The sequence below is a fragment of the Podarcis cretensis genome (assembly GCF_951804945.1).
Source record: "Podarcis cretensis genome assembly, chromosome: 12".
Lineage (NCBI taxonomy): Eukaryota > Metazoa > Chordata > Lepidosauria > Squamata > Lacertidae > Podarcis > Podarcis cretensis.
This window is the reverse complement of record NC_137181.1, coordinates 37,888,089-37,910,556: the sequence shown is the minus strand read 5'-3', so window position 1 is coordinate 37,910,556 and position 22,468 is coordinate 37,888,089. Positions and strand designations below refer to the sequence as shown.

At 40.6% G+C, this 22,468-nt stretch overlaps 1 protein-coding gene across 1 annotated transcript in view; it reads left to right on the top strand.

Annotated features, from left to right (window-relative positions):
• The window catches only part of JAZF1 (JAZF zinc finger 1), a 127,272-nt gene extending 104,816 nt beyond the window's left edge, over positions 1 to 22,456 (top strand). The window contains exons 3-5 of the mRNA XM_079948092.1: positions 1,384 to 1,580; positions 18,153 to 18,322; positions 19,978 to 22,456. Coding sequence (XP_079804218.1) covers positions 1,384 to 1,580; positions 18,153 to 18,322; positions 19,978 to 20,154 — 544 coding nt within the window. The 3' untranslated portion in view covers positions 20,155 to 22,456. The remainder of the gene's footprint in view (positions 1 to 1,383; positions 1,581 to 18,152; positions 18,323 to 19,977) is intronic.
• Positions 22,457 to 22,468: the final 12 nt, after the last annotated feature.

The following is a 22,468-nucleotide window of genomic DNA, read 5'->3' as shown; positions in this document are numbered from 1 at the left end:
GAAGGCCCTCTGCCTGGTTCCCTGTAACCTCACTTCTCACAGTGAGGGAACCTCCAGAAGACCCTTGGAGGAGGACTTCAGTGTTTTGAGGCTCCCCAGCCCTGATATATAGGGATCCATTCCTCATCCTTCAAAGTCCCACCTTCTCGACTGTTATTCTTGGCTTCTTGCGTGATGGCCTCCCTCACAGAACATTGGAACCAATAATTTCCCGTGTGTGTGTGTGTGTGTGTGTGTGTGTGTGTAATGTGATGAGGAGCTGCCTCAGTACCATCAGAAACTTAAGTGGAGAAGTAATGTATTGGTAATGCCCGTTTTTTACTTTCCTCTTTAGTAAGTGCAGCTTTACTGTAAAACAAATCCCCTTAATATAACCAGGGCAATCCACAAGCAACTTAAAACAGCATGCTTGTATTTAAAATAGTATGGCTTCAATGGTTTGCATTTCACAGACAGTTATGTGGCCCCCCAGGGTATATCCAGTTCCCTTCTCTTCTCTGAGTCCTGCTGGTAGTTTTCTTTATCCATCTCCCTTCACTTCCCTGCAACTGGAACATGTTTAACTCTCACCAGGGATAGAGCTGAGACAGCAGTGGGAGTAGAACTGTAGAACTAACAGAACACAGGAGTTGACATCATCATTATGTCACAATGGCTCAGGGAGCAGGTGTCTAATAGTGGGTCACAAAGCAGGAGAATAGCAGTGGTGGAATGTGAACGGAATCTTTGTATGTCAATTCTCATTTTTTTAGAAATGAGTGTCCAGTTGACAGTTTATAAGCCCTTTTGTAAAATGCATTTATCTTCTAGTTCAGCACCCTGTCTGACGCAGCGCTGCTTTTTTAGGTGGGCCGAATCACCCCCCCTTAACTAAATTTGAAAATGTCACATGTATAACATGCTAAAAACTGCCACCCATCTGTATCTGAGTGAGACCCCATAGCCTGTGCTGCACTTAGGTCATAGAATCTCAATGGTTGTTTTAAATGATTGGAATACATATGCCATGAATCAAAAACTGCAAGTGATAAAGAATAATTGAGTTGGAAGGGACCTCAAGGGTCAACAACTCGCAGCAATGCAGGAACCTCAGCTAAGGCATCCATGACAGATGGCCATCCAACCTAAGCTTTACAACCTCCAAGGAAGGAGAGTCTACAACCTCCAAGGGGAGACCATTCCACGATCCAACAGCGATTACTGTCAGAAAGCTCCTCCTGATCTTTAGTCGAAATCCCAGTTCAAGTCCTGGCAACTTGTGGAAGCCACAACTTCAGAAACATAACTTGAGAAGTAGCGTCAAGTGTTTGTCCTGAATGTTTGTTCAGCGCTCCTGTTTCACAACGATTTTCCTCTTACCCATTGGCATCGCCATTGTTGCAGGTTTATGACTGATGCAGCGCGGCGAGAGCAGGAATCCCTGAAGAAGAAAATCCAGCCTAAACTCTCCCTGACTCTTTCAAGTTCGGTGTCCCGGGGAAACGTATCTACTCCTCCACGCCACAGCAGTGGGAGCCTTACTCCGCCAGTCACGCCACCCATTACCCCCTCCTCGTCGTTTCGTAGCAGCACACCCACAGGTAAGAGGAGCTGGTTTCGTAGCATTGAGCGATTGCAGTGTACCATTGAAAGATTGAGTAGTTTGGCATGCAGCCATAAAGAAGGGCATGTTGTGATTTCTGTGCATTCTATTTTGTACCAGGAAATGAATCTTGTGTGTGTTACGGTCAGATTCTGTTTCAGAAACCAAAATGAGGTTCCCAACAGGTGTGACTGGGCTTCTGTTTGGTTTTTGTACCTAATTTATCTACAGTGGTACCTCGGGTTACAGACGCTTCAGGTTACAGACTCCGCTGACCCAGAAATAGTACCTCGGGTTAAGAACTTTGCTTCAGGATGAGAACAGAAATTGTGCTCCGGCAGCGCGGCAGCAGTGGGAGGTCCCATTAGCTAAAGTGATACCTCAGTTTAAGAACAATTTCAGGTTAAAAATGGACCTCCAGAACAAATTAAGTTATTAACCTGAGGTACCACTGTATTGTCATTTTGCTAATTGTGGTGCAACGTGAAGTAAGGGAAACGGAGCAAAATGGGTTGTGTAGAATATGACAAAAGGGGAATCTCATACTAAACTTGGGAAGAGATGAAAAAGTGATGTTCCTGTTGTCCTTATAGAAAATTTGCGTTCCTGTAAAATCAGTGCAACTTATATATATATAAATTATATGCCTTGCTGAAATAAAAAGAAGTGTGCATTGTGAGGGCACCTGGCTAATGTTCCAAAGTATAGGTGCTGCCACACAAAAAGATAGATTCTCTGGAATTGCAACATGAGCTTTATACGGTGCTTGTAAAAGTGCAAGTTCGTTGGGTCCTACATTTTAAATCTTTGGATGTTAAATATTTGTGTGTGTTTAAAACAATAGTGTTTCCAAATTGATTTCCATAATATTAATATGTTTTTATATTAAACATCTTTCTGACGTTCTTAAGAATCTTTGCATATAACTCATTTTTAAATGAAAGAAGCTACTGAGTATGGCTGAGAAATAATGACCCCATATTTTTTGTTTAATTAAACCACTTTCTGAGTTGTATGGATTTATTTGAAATCCATAATCCCTGGACCTTTCATACTTGCAGTAGATTTTTTTTTTAATGAATTATATTCAGTAAAACTAGGTAACTAATATCGGCCTGGTATGAGTTTGTGGTCCACTCATAAATCGTGAACCAATACTTTAATACTACCTTCTATGTTCTCAGTGACTCTCCTTTTTCCACAAAATGCTTTTCAATGTTTTGTTTAAAAACCTCTCCTTCTGCTTTTTTGATTTTTAAAAATGGCTCTTGGCCGCCTTTCCCCCATTTCTTCTGTTTCTCAGCGTGTGCAGATCATCTGTGCTTTCCAACTCTGCATTTTAAAAACCTCTCATTGTACTTTTTGTTCTTTAAAAAAATGGCTTTTGGCCACCCTTATTCAGTTTTACAATGTGCATATATCTTTGCTTTCCAAGTCACCTTGCCTACTTGTGTGGCAGGTGTAAATGACAGGGGCCCACCCTGATAGCAGAAACAGAATAGCATGTTTGGCTAGACATATCTCAAACAACTCATCAATCATTAAACTTGAAAAGGAGATGGGGAGTCAAATTTCGGCAATTGCTCCCTTTTTTTTTACTTTAAACTGTGCAGACCCCTGCAGCGCTGGTTCTGACTTACAAAGTGTTAAATGGCTTGGCTGCTGTGACTATACCATGTCCCTTTGAGAACACCTATATGATGCCATAATATGGACACATACGTTGGTACTCTCACTGGCTAGATCACATTTATTTTTAAAATTAGCATCCCATCATTTAATTTAAACATTTCCAGGGCAGCTTACAATATTGAAAACAGCGTAAGGAATAATAATACTACAGCCTTAAAACAGCAACAAAACAACACAGGAGGTAAATAGGTTCTTAAAAAAAGCCTTAAAACAGTATTTAAAAGTTTGACAAAAAAAAAGGTCTTTGTCCAGCCTAATAGCTATATTTTGCTGTTTGTGAGCAGCCTTTAAAGACAGCCACATGTACAGTGCATTACATCTGGCTAACTGGAATGGTGCTCCATGCAGCTGATGCCACTTGAGATTCCAGCAATAGTGTGAACCAGATCCTTCATTGGGAGTGCAGCTGAATCCTGAACAGCTTAAACACTCACCTCCCTGAGCAGATGAACCACCCTTCAATGATACCTCAGTTTTATCAGGATTGGGCTTCAGTTTATTGATCCTCGTCCAGTCCACTACTGATCTCAGACCTTCCTTAAGGACTCTCCTGCTAAATTCCCAGATAGTTTCACTCAGTGATTTCATAAGCATATTAAGAACCATGGAGAACATGATGGATCCCTGTGGAACACCAACATGAATGCCATGGGGGCAAACAGTAGACCCCCACATCTCCTCTTCAATCAGCCCCCCCCAGAAGCCAACTCCTAGGGACTGAGGTCCCTCTGCTGCCCCCCAATAAAATATTGGAGGGGGATGCTCCCCCAGTTGATGGGCATTGCCATTCAAATGGTGTGTGTCAGGCTTCAAGGACTAGTTTCCTCCCCTCTTTTGGCAGTAGATAAGCAGAACAAAGCAAAAACAGTCTCTTACCATTTAGAGATTTTAATGAGCACAACGAGAGAACAAAGCAGCCATTCCTTGGACAAAGGTGCTCCCAGTTAAGGATCCCACCCACTTCCCCCCTCGTCATCCATGTCACTTCCGTGTCTTGCAACCTGATCTCACAACCACTTTGCTTTCTGTGCTTGTCTGCTTATCTGCTTGTGGTGACCTTAGGCTGGGTGGATGTATGCTTTCCAGTGAGAGAGCGTCTGTTAGCTCTCTCTCTCCCAGTCCTTCTTCTCCTAGCTGTTCACTACCCAGTTCTTCCCAGCTTCTGTCTTCTGGACTATGTCCCTCTGCATACCGCTGTTCCAAATCTATACTGTCCCACTGCTCCTGTGAAGATTCAGGATCCTGATCAGGGGGAGGGGGAGGCTCCCACCATTCATCCTCAGTGCAGCCCTCCACAGCACAGTCCCTGACAGTGTGTGTGCACTGCATCTTGTGATCAGTTATGTGGGGCAGGACTCACCTGTCCCCCTGCCCAATATTTTATTCCAAGTTGGCACCCCTGAGCCTTCCTGATAAGAGAGAAAAAGCTAGGCCCCCTATTTCCAACCCAGCAGCCTACCGTGTTTATGATGGTATCAAAAGCTGACCCAGGAGTATTAGTAGGGTCACACGCCCACTGCCTTTCTCTTAATAGAGGGCATCTGTCAAGGCCAAAACCAGGTCTGAAAACAGATTGAAATGGATCCAGAAAATTAGCTGCACCTAAAAGTGGCTGGCGTTGTATTCCTACTTGAGTAGCTCGCCCAGGAAAGGGACATTTGCATTTATGGAACAAACTCTTTGACACTTGTCACTGTCAAAGCATCTATATCTTTCCTAAATGTCCTTTAGAAGTGCTTTCGGTCCACCTCCTTTCGGTCTGGTTTTCCGTGCCACAATATTTAAGTGGGGAGGCGGGCTTTGGTCTCCAGCTTACAATGTGGGCAGAACAGGCAATACATGCACCTGGATCTTGTGATGGGTGTGTTGCGAAGACATTTAGCTTTGGCTGAGTTGCTATATTTCAGCCTCAGTTTCTCATCTTGGAAGCATGGTGGCTTACCTACCACAGAAAAACCCTATCTGTGACTTGACCTTCAAGAACCGGGTGGGCTAGAAGAGTAAAATAAATAAGGTCAGCATTTCCATTCTCTTGCTGCAAAATTATTATTTATTTTACCCTGCAAACTATTCCCAATCATTTGTGTCATAAATAAAGTTCTTAAAATAAGCATAAACATATGTCCTTCCACTCAGCCGGAGCCATAATGCTCAGGGCTTTGTTAGTGCAGTGCCTTATTGAACACGTACTGTTTTTTATATATCTAAAAAATGAGCTCCCTATGTTAATTTTCTTGAAAAAGCAGAGTTTATTTTTAATTTGGGCTAGCTCACTAAATTAGGTGCTCTCCTACAGAACAATTTGTACCAGTAATAAGAGAGTAGTAATATGAAACTTCATTAAATAGTTCTTTTATTTAATCTTCGCATACGGCTGGGCTGGCTGCCACTTTTTTACAGGTGAGTTATGGAGTGTGCCAAATAGCAAAGTGTGAATTAACAAAGTGGTGTTTAGATTTGGGGGAGAAAATGTTTTGCATGTCCGTACTCTTAATTGCACTGGTAGAAGCAGCCGCTTGCCTATTATTTGGCTACCCTAAGCAAATTAAAACTGATTGCCTATATGAGTCAAAAGGAATTCTTTTGAAAATAAGCATGTGGTTAGTCAGTGTATGTGTAACATGCAGGCACCGTAACCTCTCGTTTCAAATGTAAGCCACAGAAGATTCCTGATAGACCAGGGACTTTGTTGTGCTCTTCCCTGGCTCATGTAGAAAATACAGACACATCACCTAAAATGTTATAATTTCAAATATATATATATGTACATGCAGTGGTACTTGAATCCAGCCTAAGTTAGTTGAACTTGGGCCCTATTGAAATCAATATACAGTGGTACCTTAGTTCTCAAACTTAATCTGTTCCAGAAGTCCATTCCAAAACCAAAGCATTCCAAAACCAAGGCACGCTTTCCCATAGAAAGTAATGCAAAATGGATTAATCCATTCTAGACTTTTAAAAACAACCCCAAAAACAGCAGTTTAACATGAATTTCACTATCTAACGAGACCATTGATCCATAAAATGAAAGCAATAAATAATGTACTGCAGTCACACAATCAATCAATCAATCAATCAATCAGTAGCTCACCTGGGGTCCACGCAGTCACAAAAACAAAACAAAAAGAGCCACAAAAACAAAAATGCAAAATAAATAGCAAAAACAGACAGACCGCAGCGTAACACTCAAAACAGAAGTGTGGTACTCAAAATGGAGCACATTTGGCTTCCGAAAAAGTTTGCAAACCAGAACACTTGCTTCCTGGGTTCCAAGTTGTTGGAGTTCCAAGGCGTTTGAGTGCAAATGTACCACTGTAAAATGTAAAATTTAACTTACGTCACCTTCATTTCAGTGGGACGTAAGTACAGCTAACTTAATCTGGATCTATCCCAGAAAGCAAGTCCACTAAAATTAAGGCAGGTACAGTGGTACCTCGGGTTACATACGCTTCAGGTTACACATTCCGCTAACCCAGAAATAGTGCTTCAGGTTAAGAACTTTGCTTCTGGATGAGAACAGAAATCATGCTTCGGCGGCGTGGCAGCAGCAGGAGGCCCCATTAGCTAAAGTGGTACTTCAGGTTAAGAACAGTTTCAGGTTAAGTACAGACCTCCGGAACGAATTAAGTACTTAACCCAAAGTACCACTGTAGTTTAATATTTGGATTCATTAAGTTGTTTTTCTTTAACACTTGTTAAAACTAGGAACTTTGAGGATCCATCTTATTACCATACGCAGAGGCTCAAAAATATATTATAATCTGTTTCTACACATACACACACGGGGGGGGGGGGGGAGAGAGAGAGCGCTTTACCCAGAAAGCAGGATTAATATGATTTATTAAACTTCTATGCTGTTTTTCATTCACCTGAATCCTAAAGTGGCTTGAAAACAAGAAATAACAATAACATGATAGAACATAATAAAGCATCACAATTACAACATAAAACATATGGAATAATTAACAAATCATCAGTGAAACAGTTCCAATCTTTAAATCACTGTTAGCAAAGCAACAGCTAAAAAAATATGCTAAACATTCCAAAGCAAAAGTCATATTACCGGTATGTTATTAGCAAATCAATACAGCAGTTATAATCTGTAAAACAATACTGACAACATTAACAAAATAGCAACCCAAACATAAACTAGGCACTGTTAAGTTCATACACACACTCATGACTCTTTCTCTCTATCCAGTTCATTAAAATACCCATATACCCATGACACCCATGGCAGCAACTCCCTTTCGAAGAGGCCTTATCACAGTTCAAGGACTCTAACTTTCTGGAAGGTGCTCTGTCTTATTTCCACAATTCATGTTTCCCTTTATGTGGGACTGACTGCCCTTGGGCCTGGTCCCACAGCTTTGGGTAGTGGCTGGGGGCACAAAGGTTAACAGGGGTTGCAGGAATCGAGAGAAGCATCATCTGGCCTCATGGTTTCCCCCACATTTTTATTTTTGCATAGCACACACACATGTCAAAAATTATGAAACCAATATCCAGTGTTGTTGTTTTTCTGGGGGACGCAGGGGAACGCATACCCCTAAACATTTTGTGAATCTTTGTACTTTTGTCCATTTACTGTATTTGTTTTTCCAGATTTGAACTATAAAATGGTGGTTTTCTTGAGTCAAAATGAAAGTACCCCTAAACATTTTTAAGGGGAAAAAGCACTGCCAATATCACAAGATATCAATATATCACCCAGCCCTAACCACCACCACTAAATAGATCCATAAGCTGTGCTGATGGGGAGATTAAAAAGGGATCAGCTTCTCTGGCCAGACTGCATTTGCACATACATAAATGACTGGTGAATGCTTCTTGAAGAGTAATATGGGAAGGGGTTTCAAAACCCCTTTCTCTCCCCATACAGTGGTACCTTGGTTTAAGAACAGCTTAGTTTATGAACAACTTGGATTAAGAACGCTGCAAACCCAGAAGTAGGTGTTTTGGTTTGTGAACTTTGCCTTGGAATAAGAACATGTTTCACTTCCTGTTGAGTGTGTTCCATTTGTAAATTGAGTCCCCCGCTGCTATGGGAAAGCACGCCTTGTTTAAGAACACTTTGGTTTAAGAACAGACTTCCGGAACGGATTAAGTTTGTAAACCAAGGTACAACTGTAATAGGATTTGAGCTGGACAGAAGGTATGAAACTTGCATGATAAATGTTCTTCACATTTCCTTCCATGCTTCAAAGTGAATGAATTCTAAGCCTCTCTCTTTGTGTGGACTTCAAATAAATTAAATACTTTTAATGGTTAGAAAGCAGTGGGGGCAGGGGGCAGAATGGTGCAGAGTTAAAATAGACATGGTTGGTCATCCTTTTGTTGTTTTCCTGACATAATCCATTTGTTAGATTTTGTTGTTATTGTAATGCCATTGATGGATCTCACCTAATTCTGTTAATATATTAAAGCTCTGATGGACAACATGTGTGCTGAGCCTGGCTCTGTGTAAGCCTCCTGTGATTCTGGGATTTTAGGTTTCCTGCCACCTGGTAGGTGGGCTCCCTGCCGGCTGTGTGAAATCTAACTTTGTAGGAAGGTAGTTGGAGGAAGCATTGCATCAAACAATTACGAGAACATAACCTTCCCTTCTTATCTACTCCGCCTGAGGCCATTTTCTTATTTAATCCTGCCTTTTTATTGTTCTTTACTGTTGTTTCCCTTTCCCTCGTTCATAGTATCCTTGCTGTGCCACTGAAGTAAATTCTGGACATGATGACAAGAGTTGCTGCATTGCAGGCTTCCTTTCTCAAAGCCAAATCCTTTTTTCAGTAGCAAACCCCAGTGGCTTGGTAATTAGTTGTATGGGAATTTTCACAGTAACCTCCCCAAGGAGCAATTTCACCAAAGAGTAACCCTCTTGTCTAGACCAAGCTCATAAAGTCATCACTCGTTTTGATTTCCATTCTACAAAGCTGCAGCAGAAATATGGCCTTTCGTCTCAAGCATGTATATACATCCATGCAGCAGAACCGCTGATGTAGCCCTTATGGAAGACGTATACATGTTGCCGGGGTGCCTAGAAAGGTGTGGTCCACTGTTGTTGTGTTTTACTTTGTCTTTCCATAAAATAGCACTGTTGCTATGTGCCATTTCCATTACAGTGGTACCTCGGGTTAAATGTGCTTCAGGTTACGTACGCTTCAGGTTACAGACTCTGCTAACCCAGAAATAGTACCTCGGGTTAAGAACTTTGCTTCGGGATGAGAACAGAAATCGTGCTCCAGCAGCGCAGCAGCAGCAGGAGGCCCCATTAGCTAAAGTGGTGCTTCAGGTTAAGAACGGACCTCCAGAACGAGTTAAGTACTTAACTCAAGGTACCACTGTATACTGTTTGTCTACTACGCATTATTTACACTTGCTGCAACAGGTAAGATTAAGAACATCAGGTGTGACTAATGTAATAACATATTAGCACAGTAGCCAAAGTTTTATCTCTGTGTACTTTAAAGTTCACTTCAGTATAACTCTAGTATCAAGATAAGCCTTTTAGCTCTATATAAGCAGCACATACCAGCACAAAAGTCTGTATCAGTATCTTTTGTCTATTTCAATCCAATGCAGATTTCACCATTCTGGTTGATCTCAGTTAGTGAATTGGGATATAAGGGCTCAGGTGGTCTTTAAAGTATCCTTTAAGGTATACCTAGAACCTGGCCCAGCAGCGTATGAACAGCCAGTGTCCATTTTAATCAACATTCAGCCATCGTAAATGATGTTACAATGTGTTTTAGGATCAAAAAGAAAGCCAATTAATGTATTGGCGCAATGAAGTGCCTCGGTGTTTGAAAAACGCAGATCAAAGAGCACTAGTTCATATTCATAAAGTATTTTAAAGGTCTCATTTTTCTGATCAGTGAAAACCTGGTGGTAAGATCATTTAGTTTAGTGCATTGACTTCTTCTATAACTGTGTAGATGCTATGTTTCAGATGTTGGAAAAATGAAAGGCAGGCATTCCAGTTCTAACCATTTTTTCACTACTACTACTACTACTACCACCACCACCATTACTACTACTTGGTTGGTTGGTTGGTAGGTAGGCATCCTTTTCTTAAAAAGCAATGTGTAGCTTCTTATGCCTGCCAAGCTACAAGAAGCTCAGATGCTCCCAGTAGAAGCAATTCCCATTGATTTCATGTGCCCGGTAGTGCACATATTCTAAAAAGGATAGCTGTGCTAGCCTCTTGCCAAGAAAATAAGAAAGAGTCCAGGGATACCTAAAGACTAAGGACTGAACCCCACAAAGTCATTGCACAGGTGGAACAACTTCCACTTGCACAGTCGATTTCCTTACACTCCATGTTTCTTTGTAAGTTTATTTATACTTTGCCCTACAAACACAGCTGACATGGTGTACCAGCTCGTTCCTTTCTGATAACCATAATCTGGATAATGGCTTATCAGCATATTGGTAGTTGTCCAACTTTAGCTTGTTTGCTCTGCTTTAGAAATCATAGGATTCACTTCCATGCCTGCTCATACAGGGAAAGGACTTTGGTGAGCAAGGTCTAAAAGTCTTAACACAAAAAGCTGCTCTTTAAAGTAACTGGGCTGTGATCCCACATGGAAATTATTATTGTTTAAAATGTAATTGTTATGCATATTAAAAACACTTCAGAGGTGTGTGGACCAGGCTCCTAGTTCAGAAGATTGCCCTTTGTCAGTGAAGCACAAAAACCATTTTAGGGGAAGAACGCTAACAGTGATACAGAGAAATGAACAGCCATGGGTTCCTTCGATATCACCATCAGCCGATTTCCAAATGGTGGTTTAGCCATAAGTCTAGCAACCTGCAAGGTCAGGCTTGCAATTTGAAGCAAGATGACTTCGGTTCTTAAAATCTGGCCCCAGCAAAAGGGTTTGTAAAGCTCAGGTTGATCAACAAGGCCATATTTACGGTAACTCTTGCTGTAATTTAGTCAGCCCTACCTCCAAAATAAATGCAAACCATATCCCAGGCCCCACAGATGAGTGCAATGTGGACGAGACATTTTATTGCCTCTACTGTAAATGGCTGGATGGCTCTTGTACAGCCATAAAGCACGTTTAAATCTATTGTTATAAAACAGGTCTTGAATGTATCTTTGTAACATATAAACTGTCGTTCATTTACGTAGGTGCTTTTTTATTGTCCTCCTTTATCTTAAGCGTGAATCTGTTTCCTGATAACGTTCCTTTTAAAAAGAAAAAGGGTGAAAAAAAGACAATAAACTGCTAGTCCAGCATGTGCATCGGAAGAGTCCTTAAGACTGCAATGCTGTCCTGGATTTGTATTTTAAACTTAAGAATGCAGACCCAAAATAGCATCTCTTATGAATGCTTTATTTGCATTTAAATGCACTGTCTTTCTGCCCTGTAGTTCCAATTGCCCATTCTTCCTTGAGGGCTTGCAGAAAGATCTTTGAAATAATTTGCTAGTGTTCAATTAGCACTGCAGTGACTGAGAATGGAAAATGCTCGACTTCATTTTTCCCCTTTCAGTGGTGTAGCTGCTCTTGTTGCCTGTGCCCCAGCCAGAAAATTTTATTATGTCTGAGTTAATTTGCGATAAACCTTTGGCGGGAGGGACCTGCTTGGGTTTACTTATTCCTTTATTTGCTCTTTTATTTTAATTATCTTTTAAAAAAAAGAAGTTGCACTGTAAAACATTGCTATTTAATTGCAGGAAGTCTATGCTGGAAGTGGCTAATAGATGGCATTTGTTTAAATGAAGCTGTAGGGACGCTGCTTGAGAATGTTTTAAAGCATTGCAAGGCTGGGCTGATAATGTTTTCCTGCATTGCGTATAAAAACCAAAGACCCTTTACCCTTGCTGAAAGGTCTTTTTTGTAGAAAACAAGATAGGGGGAGGGAAATGTTTATATGAGAATGCAAAATAACTTCCTGAGACTATGAGCACACCGTGCCCTTAAAATGTCAAGAGCACATTGTGTGTTGAAATGGTAGCAGTGTGCTTTTAGCACCTCTGCAGCACCCAGGCTCCATGTGTCGAGATCAAACCCAGTAGACAGAACATATGTCTTGTGTATGTATTGTGACTGTTTTCTTTTCTCTAGAATCAGTACTTTATATGCATGTTTTAGTGTCGCCTGTTTTTTGTTTGCTTTTTTACGATCGGTGGAAATTGTAGCAGTATATGTAGCACGGCATGTTGAATGTTGCCTTGGCAGTAGCAAAATTACCGTCTCAGATACAATAAATGTTGCAGGTAGGATGCAATTGATGTTGGTTGGCTGATGGAAGGCATCTACCAGCAGAACAGTCGGAAGGGAATTTGGCATGAGGATTCCACTCTGCAACCGCTGCACTTCCCCTCCAAATCTGCTCCAGAGGGTTCAGATATTTTGCATCAGCTTGTATTCCGGCATTTTTTAAAAAAATGGAATGAATTTATTAGGCAACCTAATCAGTCCCAAACATAGTGGGAAAGTGTGTGTATGGAATGAGACAAGGAAAGCAGGAATGCTGCTATGATAGAGTAGTGGAGGAAGGGGACACCCAACACATAACCAAGTTTTGCAGGATTGGGTATGGGGCACTGGGATCATCTACACTGTTCCAAGATTTGTGTGTCTGTGTTTGGACTAGTGATGGTCAAACTGGCTTACCTTGCAGCTGATTCCATTTTTCTGAGTTTTATTGAAAACAGGTCTGAGATAATCTTGAGAAACTTCTCATGTGCCTTGGCAAGAAAAATACAATGCTGAGAATGCTCAGGGAACACTTAGGGCTTAAGAATGAGACCTTCGAGACATCTCCTAACTCCTGTCTCCAGAAAGCCTTCTTCATCACAGCTTCCCTCACTACTTGAAAGGGTAAATTTGCTGTGGAAGGTTGGGGGAAATGGTGTGAATAGTTGACTGGTGCTGGCAGCAGCAGAAAACCCCTTAGGGAAGGCCTGAATTCAAAGAGGTTTAGAGTTCAGCTTATAACATGGCCATAGATTTCCAAACTGTGGAAAGTTTGTACTTCAAACACACCTTTCCTGAAAATTGCTTCTACTTTGGCTTAGACTGTTTAGATTTAGAATCCAGTCTCAGTTTTGTTGCAGCAAATAGATTTCTCCATCAAAGTGAATAAGGATAGTATTAGACTTCTGTGGGCAGGCATTATGCAATTACCAAACATTTGTGTGCTGCTGCTTCTAATAAGCTGGCTGCCTACTGATGAGAGGGAAAACCCTTAATAGCCTACTGGTTTTAAAACCAAGGTATTCTCCACAAAGCACTTCTGCTCAACAAGTACTTTCAAAAGAATGTGTTTTCTCTACAGTCATACCAGATCTGTTTTTCTTTTTACTACTTAGTCACCATTTCGAGTCATAAAACTCACCTGCTTTAAAGAATAGATATTGCATTATTCTGGTGACCTCTAGGTCAATCTTCTGCAGCTGAGGGGTGGACTTTTTGCCCAAGTATTCATGCATTTCAATGTTCATGTGCCAACAGAAGCAGCTGTGGTGGCACAGAGTGCCCTATTACCAGCTTTGATTGGTTCTTCAGTTGAAGTCTCTGCAGGACAGGGCCAAAGTCTGGAAGATTCAGGTGGCACAGAATAAAACTGCCAGAATTATAATTGGCACAGCATAATTGGGTCAAATCTCACCAGTATTAAAAGAGCTCCACTGACAGTCTTTCTGCTTCCAAGCCCAATCTGAAGTGCTAGTATTGACATTTAAAGCCTTAAATGGTTTGGGACCCAAGTACCTGAAGGAGTGTCTTCTCCCATATCATTCAAGGCTGCTCCTTGTTCACTTCCTTGTTAGCAGTGAAGCAGGTGACTGATACCCTTCCAGGAACAACTGTCTGCCACAAATTTTCCTTTTCTTTTAGATGTCAGCTGAGCCCTTGTTTATTCTCTCAAACTTTTAAAACATTCCTTGCTGTCTGCTGTTTTTCTCTGCTCATATTTTTTTTAATGATGTGGTTCTATTTTTTTTGATACTTTGATTTTATAAACCACCCTGGAACCAAATATCCACTGTAGAATTAGTGAGTTGTCTAATACTCATGTACCACTTGTATAGAGATAAAGATGGTAAAGAAGAATGAAATCTGTGCATCTTATATGTATATAATCTGCTTTGCCAAGCAGGTGAGCAGAAGCCACACTTTTTTGCTTTAGAGAAATGTTTGTCCTCTCGGCCTCCAGCAATGATCTTCTGAACAGTGTTTCATTCTGTAAAGCTGAATATGCTTTACCACCTGATGTTTGCTTAGGTGAATATATTATCTATAATAAATAAATATGGTGAGTGTATATGGGGGAGATCAGTAAATTAGTATTACATAGAAATTGCCATCGTAAAACAAATTTACCCCATTTTATTTCAAGTAGCAGTTACAATAGCCATATATTAGTTGTCTTAAAATAAGTACTCCCATAAAACTTTTTTTTATGAAGCTACAAGTGCCACACAAAGTATGAACCGAGTTGCGCTTTTTATGAGAGATCATTTGAGTTTGCAGGAAATTAGTTTCACGAGAAGACTGCAGTCGTAGGCATGCTTATTTGGAAGTTAAGTTCCAAAAATTCCAAAGCGAAACAGAGAAGCAAAGGCCAAAATGGAGTTAACACTCATGAAAGAAATAGCAAGAAGCTTGAATTCTCCAGTGGCAAAAGCCATCTTTGCAGAATGAAAGGAAGTAGTGTGGTCAGAACAACTGAGAAAGGAGGGTTTGCATAACTTAGTTACACAGAGCGGATTTTAAATGGGGGGTGGGCAGGATGTGAAGAACATTGAAGCAAGTTTTGATAGCAGGTGATGGTGAGAGCTTATGACTTGTTTTCCCCTAGCAGCAGCTAACTTCCTGCTGCATGGCAAACTGCTTTTGAAGTCAGTTTCAAAAACCAGGTTGTGATATGGCACAGGGCTATTCAAAGTGGAGGTGGGAGTCTGGGGAGTAGAATCTTCCGCTGCAGTACTGTAGGAGCCTAAGTAGCTCTTTGGATTGTGGCCAGTGAGCATATATTTATCTAACACCTTTCCAGAACATGTGTATTTATATCAACATATGCCCACTTCCCACAAAATGTGAGACATCTAATTTTGAAAATTAGAGGCGTGATTTTTCTTGCGTTGAAACGCCTTTGAAGTCTACTTGGATTTGGCCCCCGGTGAGCATTACCAGAAATGATTTGAGGCCATTAATACGTATGTTCCAACAGCAGCGACTCCTCATAAGGGAGGTTCTAGCCAGCAGAACATCCAGATGTTGGCAGGGAAGGCAAACCATAATGTTGATGGGCAAGTCTCTCTTTTTTCAACCGGCCTTTTACAAGTCTGAGTCAGAGAGTGCTGGGTTTGACTTGGCAAGTAGGTGTTGACTTTTTGTTGTTCATTTCCCGTTTTATTATTGCAAAAAAATAAAATAAAGAGCAGAGACCAAAAAATGTGTCTCTCGGCCAAAGTGAACTTCCCCTTCAGCATGTCACAAGCAAGCTTCCCATCAGCAGTAAGTACCAGCTGGTAGATTTAGTTGTGTTTGTACACCTGATGCTGCAACTGACTTTCTGTCTCTGGTGGAAAAGACTCTCCCCCCCCCCCAACCCAAAAAAGATGGAATTATTTCCTCCAAGGCAGGGAGGACAATGGGTTCCAACAGACAGTAGGGTGTGCAAACTGGGAATTAACATAAGGACATGGCCAATGTGAATATACTAGCTATATGTAATTAACAGTACTTTCATAAAATATTGTGAACGTCACACTGTATTTGGTCAAAAGGTTGCATGTACTTGAGGAATGCTGGTTCCCTCATTTTTCAGGTGGGCCATATAAACAATGAACTTTCTCTCTACTGGTTGAACACACAAATCAGTGAATGGGCGCCATGAGTAATGAGTAGTGGCCTGTGGCTAGAACATCCCTTGTTTCCAGGCCTGTGTAAACGACAGGGAGAATTATATATCCTCGAATGTCATTGTGTACACAAATCCTAAAGAGAGATGAATCATTTAATGGATTAATCTTCTCAAATGTTAATAGCCATTAATATTCTTAAAGCTTTGTTTGCATGTTGCTGCATATTTGACAGGATTCCAAGTCGCATTGCAAAATACTCGAGGCAGAAAGAAGAATCTCTTAAAAGACAAAATCATGTTAGCAGTAGTATGGCCTTCGAATTTCCTCTCATTCCTCAATCTTAAATTCATTTCTGGAAAACTCTCCTGATAAGCTTCCCCATGTAGAGATGACTTAGAACTATGGAAACTTGAACATACAACATTGGTCCAGGGTTGGCCAACATGGTTGGCGTCTCCAGATGTTGTTGACCACTAGCCATTCTCTTGGGGCTGATGGAAATTGTAGTCCAACCAGTTGCCCCTGCAGGAGTCTCGCTGTCTCCAAGAACTTCCTTCTTAATTGCAATTCAATCCACACAAGCGAAGTGATGCATGTGAATCAGATCATTCTATTAAAATAAAAAGGAAAGCCCACGCATACAGGAGCTATGTGATGCATCAATGCTAATCGTCTCCCCTGTAAACCAAAATTTCAACCCAGAGTTTGAAGTGGATTTGCAGAGGGGACCAGACTGGCATTAACCAAGTTTACCATCACAGGGTTTCCCAAATTTTGGTCTCCAGCTGTTTTGGTACTACAACTCCCATCATCCCTAGCTAGCAGGATCAGTAGTCAGGGATGATGGAAATTGCAGTCCCAAAACAGCTGGAGACCCAAGTTTGGGAAATGTGTGCATGTTTGACTCTAAATGCTGACAAGGAAAGAGAAGTGAGAATCAATCCCATAATGGAAGGGAATATGGGCTCTGAACTTGGCTTGTGGTTTGCAGACCATGGTTTGCTAGGACCCACTGTATTATGCCTGTGTTGGACCAGATCTAGTTATCCTTCTGCCATGTGTCTACTGAGAAAATATAGGTCACAGGAGAGCTATTGACTGTTGGTTCTGCTGTGAAATGACTGAAAGGCTTGAAGCTTGAGCAAAACGCATGACTCAGCCAAGGGCAGAAACATCCTGCAATGTCAACATTAGCCCTTGCCAAGCCTGCAACAAGCCTTTTGAGAGAGGGTTTTTCTTTCCTGCCCCCCCTTGTGTTTTATGACTGCTCCTTGTTTCATGTACTTACTGTGGCTACTGAAACTCTGCCTTCTCAGTTACTCTCCTTCTCCTTTTAATGTGTGCCACACAGACAGTCTTATTAATATTTATTGCAACTTTAAAAAATAAAATTAAAAAGCTTGCCACGTGGTCCTCCAAAGGCTGCTGTAGTTTATCTGGAACATAATGCTGTATTAGGGCAGCACACAATGCAATTTATCCTCACACCTGGGGGAGTGAGTTTCACAGCTGTAATTGCTACAGTATAATTCTTATTAATGTCGTGCTATAATTTCTATTAATTCCAGAGGGCTAGTAAATGTATTAAGACTTGTCAACATATTATTTTACACTGTTTATGATCTAGAGAATTATGCCATTCAAGTGTTTTACTGTGTAAAGGAAAAGCCTTAAAAGTCTGCTTTGGTTTTTGAGGCCAGGGATGGGGGGGGGGGGAGCAGAGCATGCAATTCCATCTTGCTCCCCTCCTGTTCCCTGGTTGTCTGACAATAAAATAGCTCTGCCGATTAATATTTAGAATGAAGCTAGCTAAAGCTGTTTATGTAATATGTTAGCAGCAATTATTAAACAAATGAAGCATTCTGTGTCTTACCAAGTTCTAGCTATGATGGGAAACATTTTTTTGTAATTAAAAGTACCAGTCTCCTAGTAATATAACTTAGGATAGCAATAGATGAGGCAGAGAACGGTTGGAGGATACTCATAAATATGAAACTTGCGGCTATAGTTTATTTGAACCCATTTTTTATTTTGTTTTGCTGCTCTGTCTTCTTAGGAAGCGAGTATGATGAGGAGGAAGTAGACTATGAAGATTCAGACAGCGATGAGTCCTGGACTACAGAAAGTGCCATCAGCTCTGAAGCTATCCTAAGTTCCATGTGTATGAATGGAGGAGACGAAAAACCCTTTGCTTGTCCTGTCCCTGGCTGTAAAAAGCGATATAAGGTAAGTGTGCTATTTTTGCATGGTCGAGACCCTTCCCTTTGAAAGCAGGTGTCTTATTTATCACTGGATTTCATTCTAATCTAAGCCTTAGATCAGGCTTTCCCAAACTTGGATCTTCTGCTGCTTTTGGACCACAACTCCTATCATCCCTCACTAGCAGGGTCAGTGGTCAGGAATGATGGGAATTGTAGTCCAAAAACAACTGGAGACCCATGTTTGGGAAACTGTCCCAGATGTTGAAGAACAAAGCATTCACTCCAAAAATGTGAGACACCTGAAAATACAGAAAACATTGAGGAAATCAAAGGTACCCGCCCTTAGAGCAATGCTTCCCAAATAGATACGTACTGCGGCTCCCATTTTTCAAAAGCCAAGCCATGGACCCTCTAAGTTTTGAAAATTTTTGATCTCTATGGTAGCTTTTGTTATGTGAATGGTGCCACAGATACCCTGGGTGGGTTATACAGACCACCAGTTGGGAACCACTGCCTTAAGAGGGGGGAAATGTCTAAGAAGTTTTTAAACTAAGGTAACTATCATTTGCACTCTGTCGTTCATCAAAATCCACGAGTACTGTCTGAGCCACAGGTAGCCAAATGTGGTGGTCGCCAGCTCCCATCAGCTTCAGCCAATGGGACCGCAAGATCAAGGATGATCTTAGAGTGCTACCTATAATAGCCTAAGCAGTCAACAAGTTGTTGACTCACAAAGTGCTCTACCATAAGAGAAAACACATACTAATTCGTGGCTAATACTGCTTCCTGTTTTGCCAAAATACATAAAAGACCTCGTGTATGTTTTCATACTTTTTTCATGCAGCTTTTCTTTGCCCCCTGCCCCCCTCCCCAAATCTTCTGCATTTATTCTACATGTTTCTTCCATGAAGAAATTCACACTTTGTGCTTGGAAATTTAAACCAGAATGCAGAAAGATAAACCACATATTTAATCTAACATGAAAACGTGGTATAAAACAGGGGTAACAGGGGAATGCAGAAATCACTGAGCTTATGTATAAGTTCATTTTTCCGCATGCGCACACACACACACACACCCGTTGAAAAAGCTGTTTCCATTTAATAAGGCTGCAATCCTATATCCACTTACCTTGAACTCATTGAGGCTTATTTCTAAGTAGACATGCATAGGATTGAACTGTACTTTTATTTTGGTAGTAGAGCTTTATGGCAGCAGCCGGATGCTTAAGTGCTCTTGAAAAGTAATATAAAAATGATCTAGCAGTGCTTCAACTATTGCTTGAATGGGCTATTTGCTTTGGGTCTGTCCTGTGAAGTTTGGTGTGATTTCTGCCTCTTGATGTTACCAGTAGTATAGCTGAGCATTTCCTAGGTATATACCCAGACTGCATTTGCCACTCTGGCCTCATGAGAGAACAAATGGGCATAAAGCTTGACACACTGAAGAAATGAACTTGTAGCAAATGTGAACATTTCATGATCCCATCTGAGACGGTGGACGAAGCTGCCGTAGTCATGCTTCCATATATTTAGATTGGTAGCTGAATTCTATTCCTTAAATGGTATATATAATTATAATCTAAACTATACACTTACACTCTGAAAACCAGAGTTATAGCTTAGACCACTTAATATAGAAGAGCTTAAAAGTCTATACTCCTCCCTCCTCCTCCTACAGAATGTGAACGGTATAAAATATCATGCCAAGAATGGCCACAGAACACAGATACGTGTGCGGAAGCCATTCAAATGTCGTTGTGGGAAGAGTTACAAGACAGCTCAGGGTCTGCGGCACCATACAATCAATTTCCACCCACCAGTGTCTGCTGAGATTATCAGAAAGATGCAGCAATAACATGCTGGTCACATATGTGCCAAGGAATCCTCACCAGCAGTTGCTGATTTTGAAGACAGCCACCTTCTCTGGGGAAGCACTGAGCAACCCCGTAAAGAATTTAAATTGCATGCTTTACAATTTTTTCTGTAATTTTGGAATGATGTATCTTTGTAGAGTTAATGATTTTGTACATTTGCACATGTAATCATCATGCCCATATACGTTAGTTTGATATAAAGGTGCTAAAAGCTACAGGTTTTCTGAAGTATTTCCCTCCCCCCAAAAGGAGAATTAGGGTATGCTGTATATTTAGTTGCTCTGCAGTGTTAAAATAAGAATGGGGAAGGGGAGGAGGAAAGCTTGGCACTGAGAACTTCAAGATTGTAATGTGATTGAAGAAATTCGACACATCAGTTCCCATGTGCTTGCAAAACCAAAACAATTCCCCATTATCCACCTGGTTAATATGCCTTATGTAATAGAGATATCTGTGGGATAGGAAGGTTTTAGGTATTGGAATTATAAATAAGAGAATGTTTAACATATGCTAAAAATATTTTCATACTCAGATAACATACATAAAAGGTGTGCTTGCTGTATTTTATATTACCTTGCAAATTCTTTAGCTCTCTGAAATGCTGAAAATCTTTGCATTTGAACTAGTAAACCATTCATTCTAGCATTAGAATTCCTACTCCTGCCTGTAAAGGATGCTATATAATGTTAAAAGACCCACCATAATTCCAGAAGACCAAGTTCTCCTGGTCTCGTTCTTCTTTAATATCTACTACTAGAAGACATTTGGAAATAAAGTGCAAATTTGTGAGGGAAAAATTATCTTCATCTTAGATGAAGTTCTTAAAGCACTTTGTAGTTCTCGATTGCCAACAAATTTAAATGTTTTATGTATTGCCAACTCTTGCAACCCCTGTACTAGTATGGACCAGTGGTTGCAAATAAAAAATTCTAGGATGTTTTAATGAGGTACATTATTTGTGTTAAGGGAGTTTCAAGTTCCATTTACATTGTACCTTCAGATTTTTGTATATATAATATATATTTTCTAACTAACTTACTGTGGGTTGTTGCATTCCACAAGTTTAGCATTAAAAGTTTATTTCTGAACTATGAGACATCATGAGCCTTACTGAAATGAAGTGCTTCTTGAATCAGGTACTCCATGATAGATCTGATAGATGAGAGATCTATCAGAGAGATACTTGTGTCTGGACCATACCTGAATGCTTTGTTTATTTGATGCTCTCCTGCCTTCATTACTGTCCTCTTGTGTAAGTGAAAGTTAACAGTTTAGGTAGTATGCAAAGCTACAGGTTGTATCCACTTATGTCAAACTTGGAGTAGACCCAATGACCCCAATTCACTTTAGTCATAAGCAACTTACATCCCTCATTCCATTGCGTCTACTCCAACTATGCCAGTTGGATACAACCCTACATTATTAAAACTGAGAGGTTGTTGCCCTCATGAGAAAAAGTTAAGTTTTAAAGGTAATCCTCTTCTGTGTACTTAAGTATTTATATATGTATATTACATGGGAAATGCAAGTCTTCATTCTTTTAGAACAAATAAGCCCTTGCCCCTCAATCTTTAATTTAAAAAGATTTTCCAGAACTTCTGAATCTCTCATAATGAGGGTCAAAAAGAATTTCAAACAAGGCCTCTTTAAAAACAAACCACCCTCAACCATATTCAGAAAAGTACATTCTATAGCCCATGTAAAGCAGCCTTCTGCAACCAGGTGCTCTGTAGATGTTTTGAACTGCACCTGCCCTCAGCCAGAGACCGATGGGTGTTGTAATCAAAAACACCCAGAGTGCACCAGGTTGGGAAAGGCTGGGGTAATGGTTGACCCAGACATAAGAATCTATTGCTTGCACTCAAAGCTCTACTACACAGCATCTAATGTTTTACTTCAGTGTCATTTCGCTCTGCTCTCAGTAAATGAAGGCAGGCTAACCCTACTGAACAGATAAGCAAAATGTTGCATGTCATTCCCTTTTCCACTATTACAATCAACTTGCTATTTACCTAGTCAGTGTGACAGTATTAAAACAGGTAAAAATGGGACTATTTTGTTATACTGTGTATAGTGAATGTATTGTACTGTGTCTGTGATAATGTGCTTTAAATTATATTTTCCTATATTTTGTTGGGGACAAAGTTCATTAAGTTTGGAAGTCACAAGAGGTTTGTTTTAGAACTAAGCACCACAAAGTGCATACCATTTTCTTTCCATTAAAGCTGCTTATAATGTACATTGAACCACATTTAATAAATTGCCTCCGACCCAGAAAAAAAAATTAGATGCTGC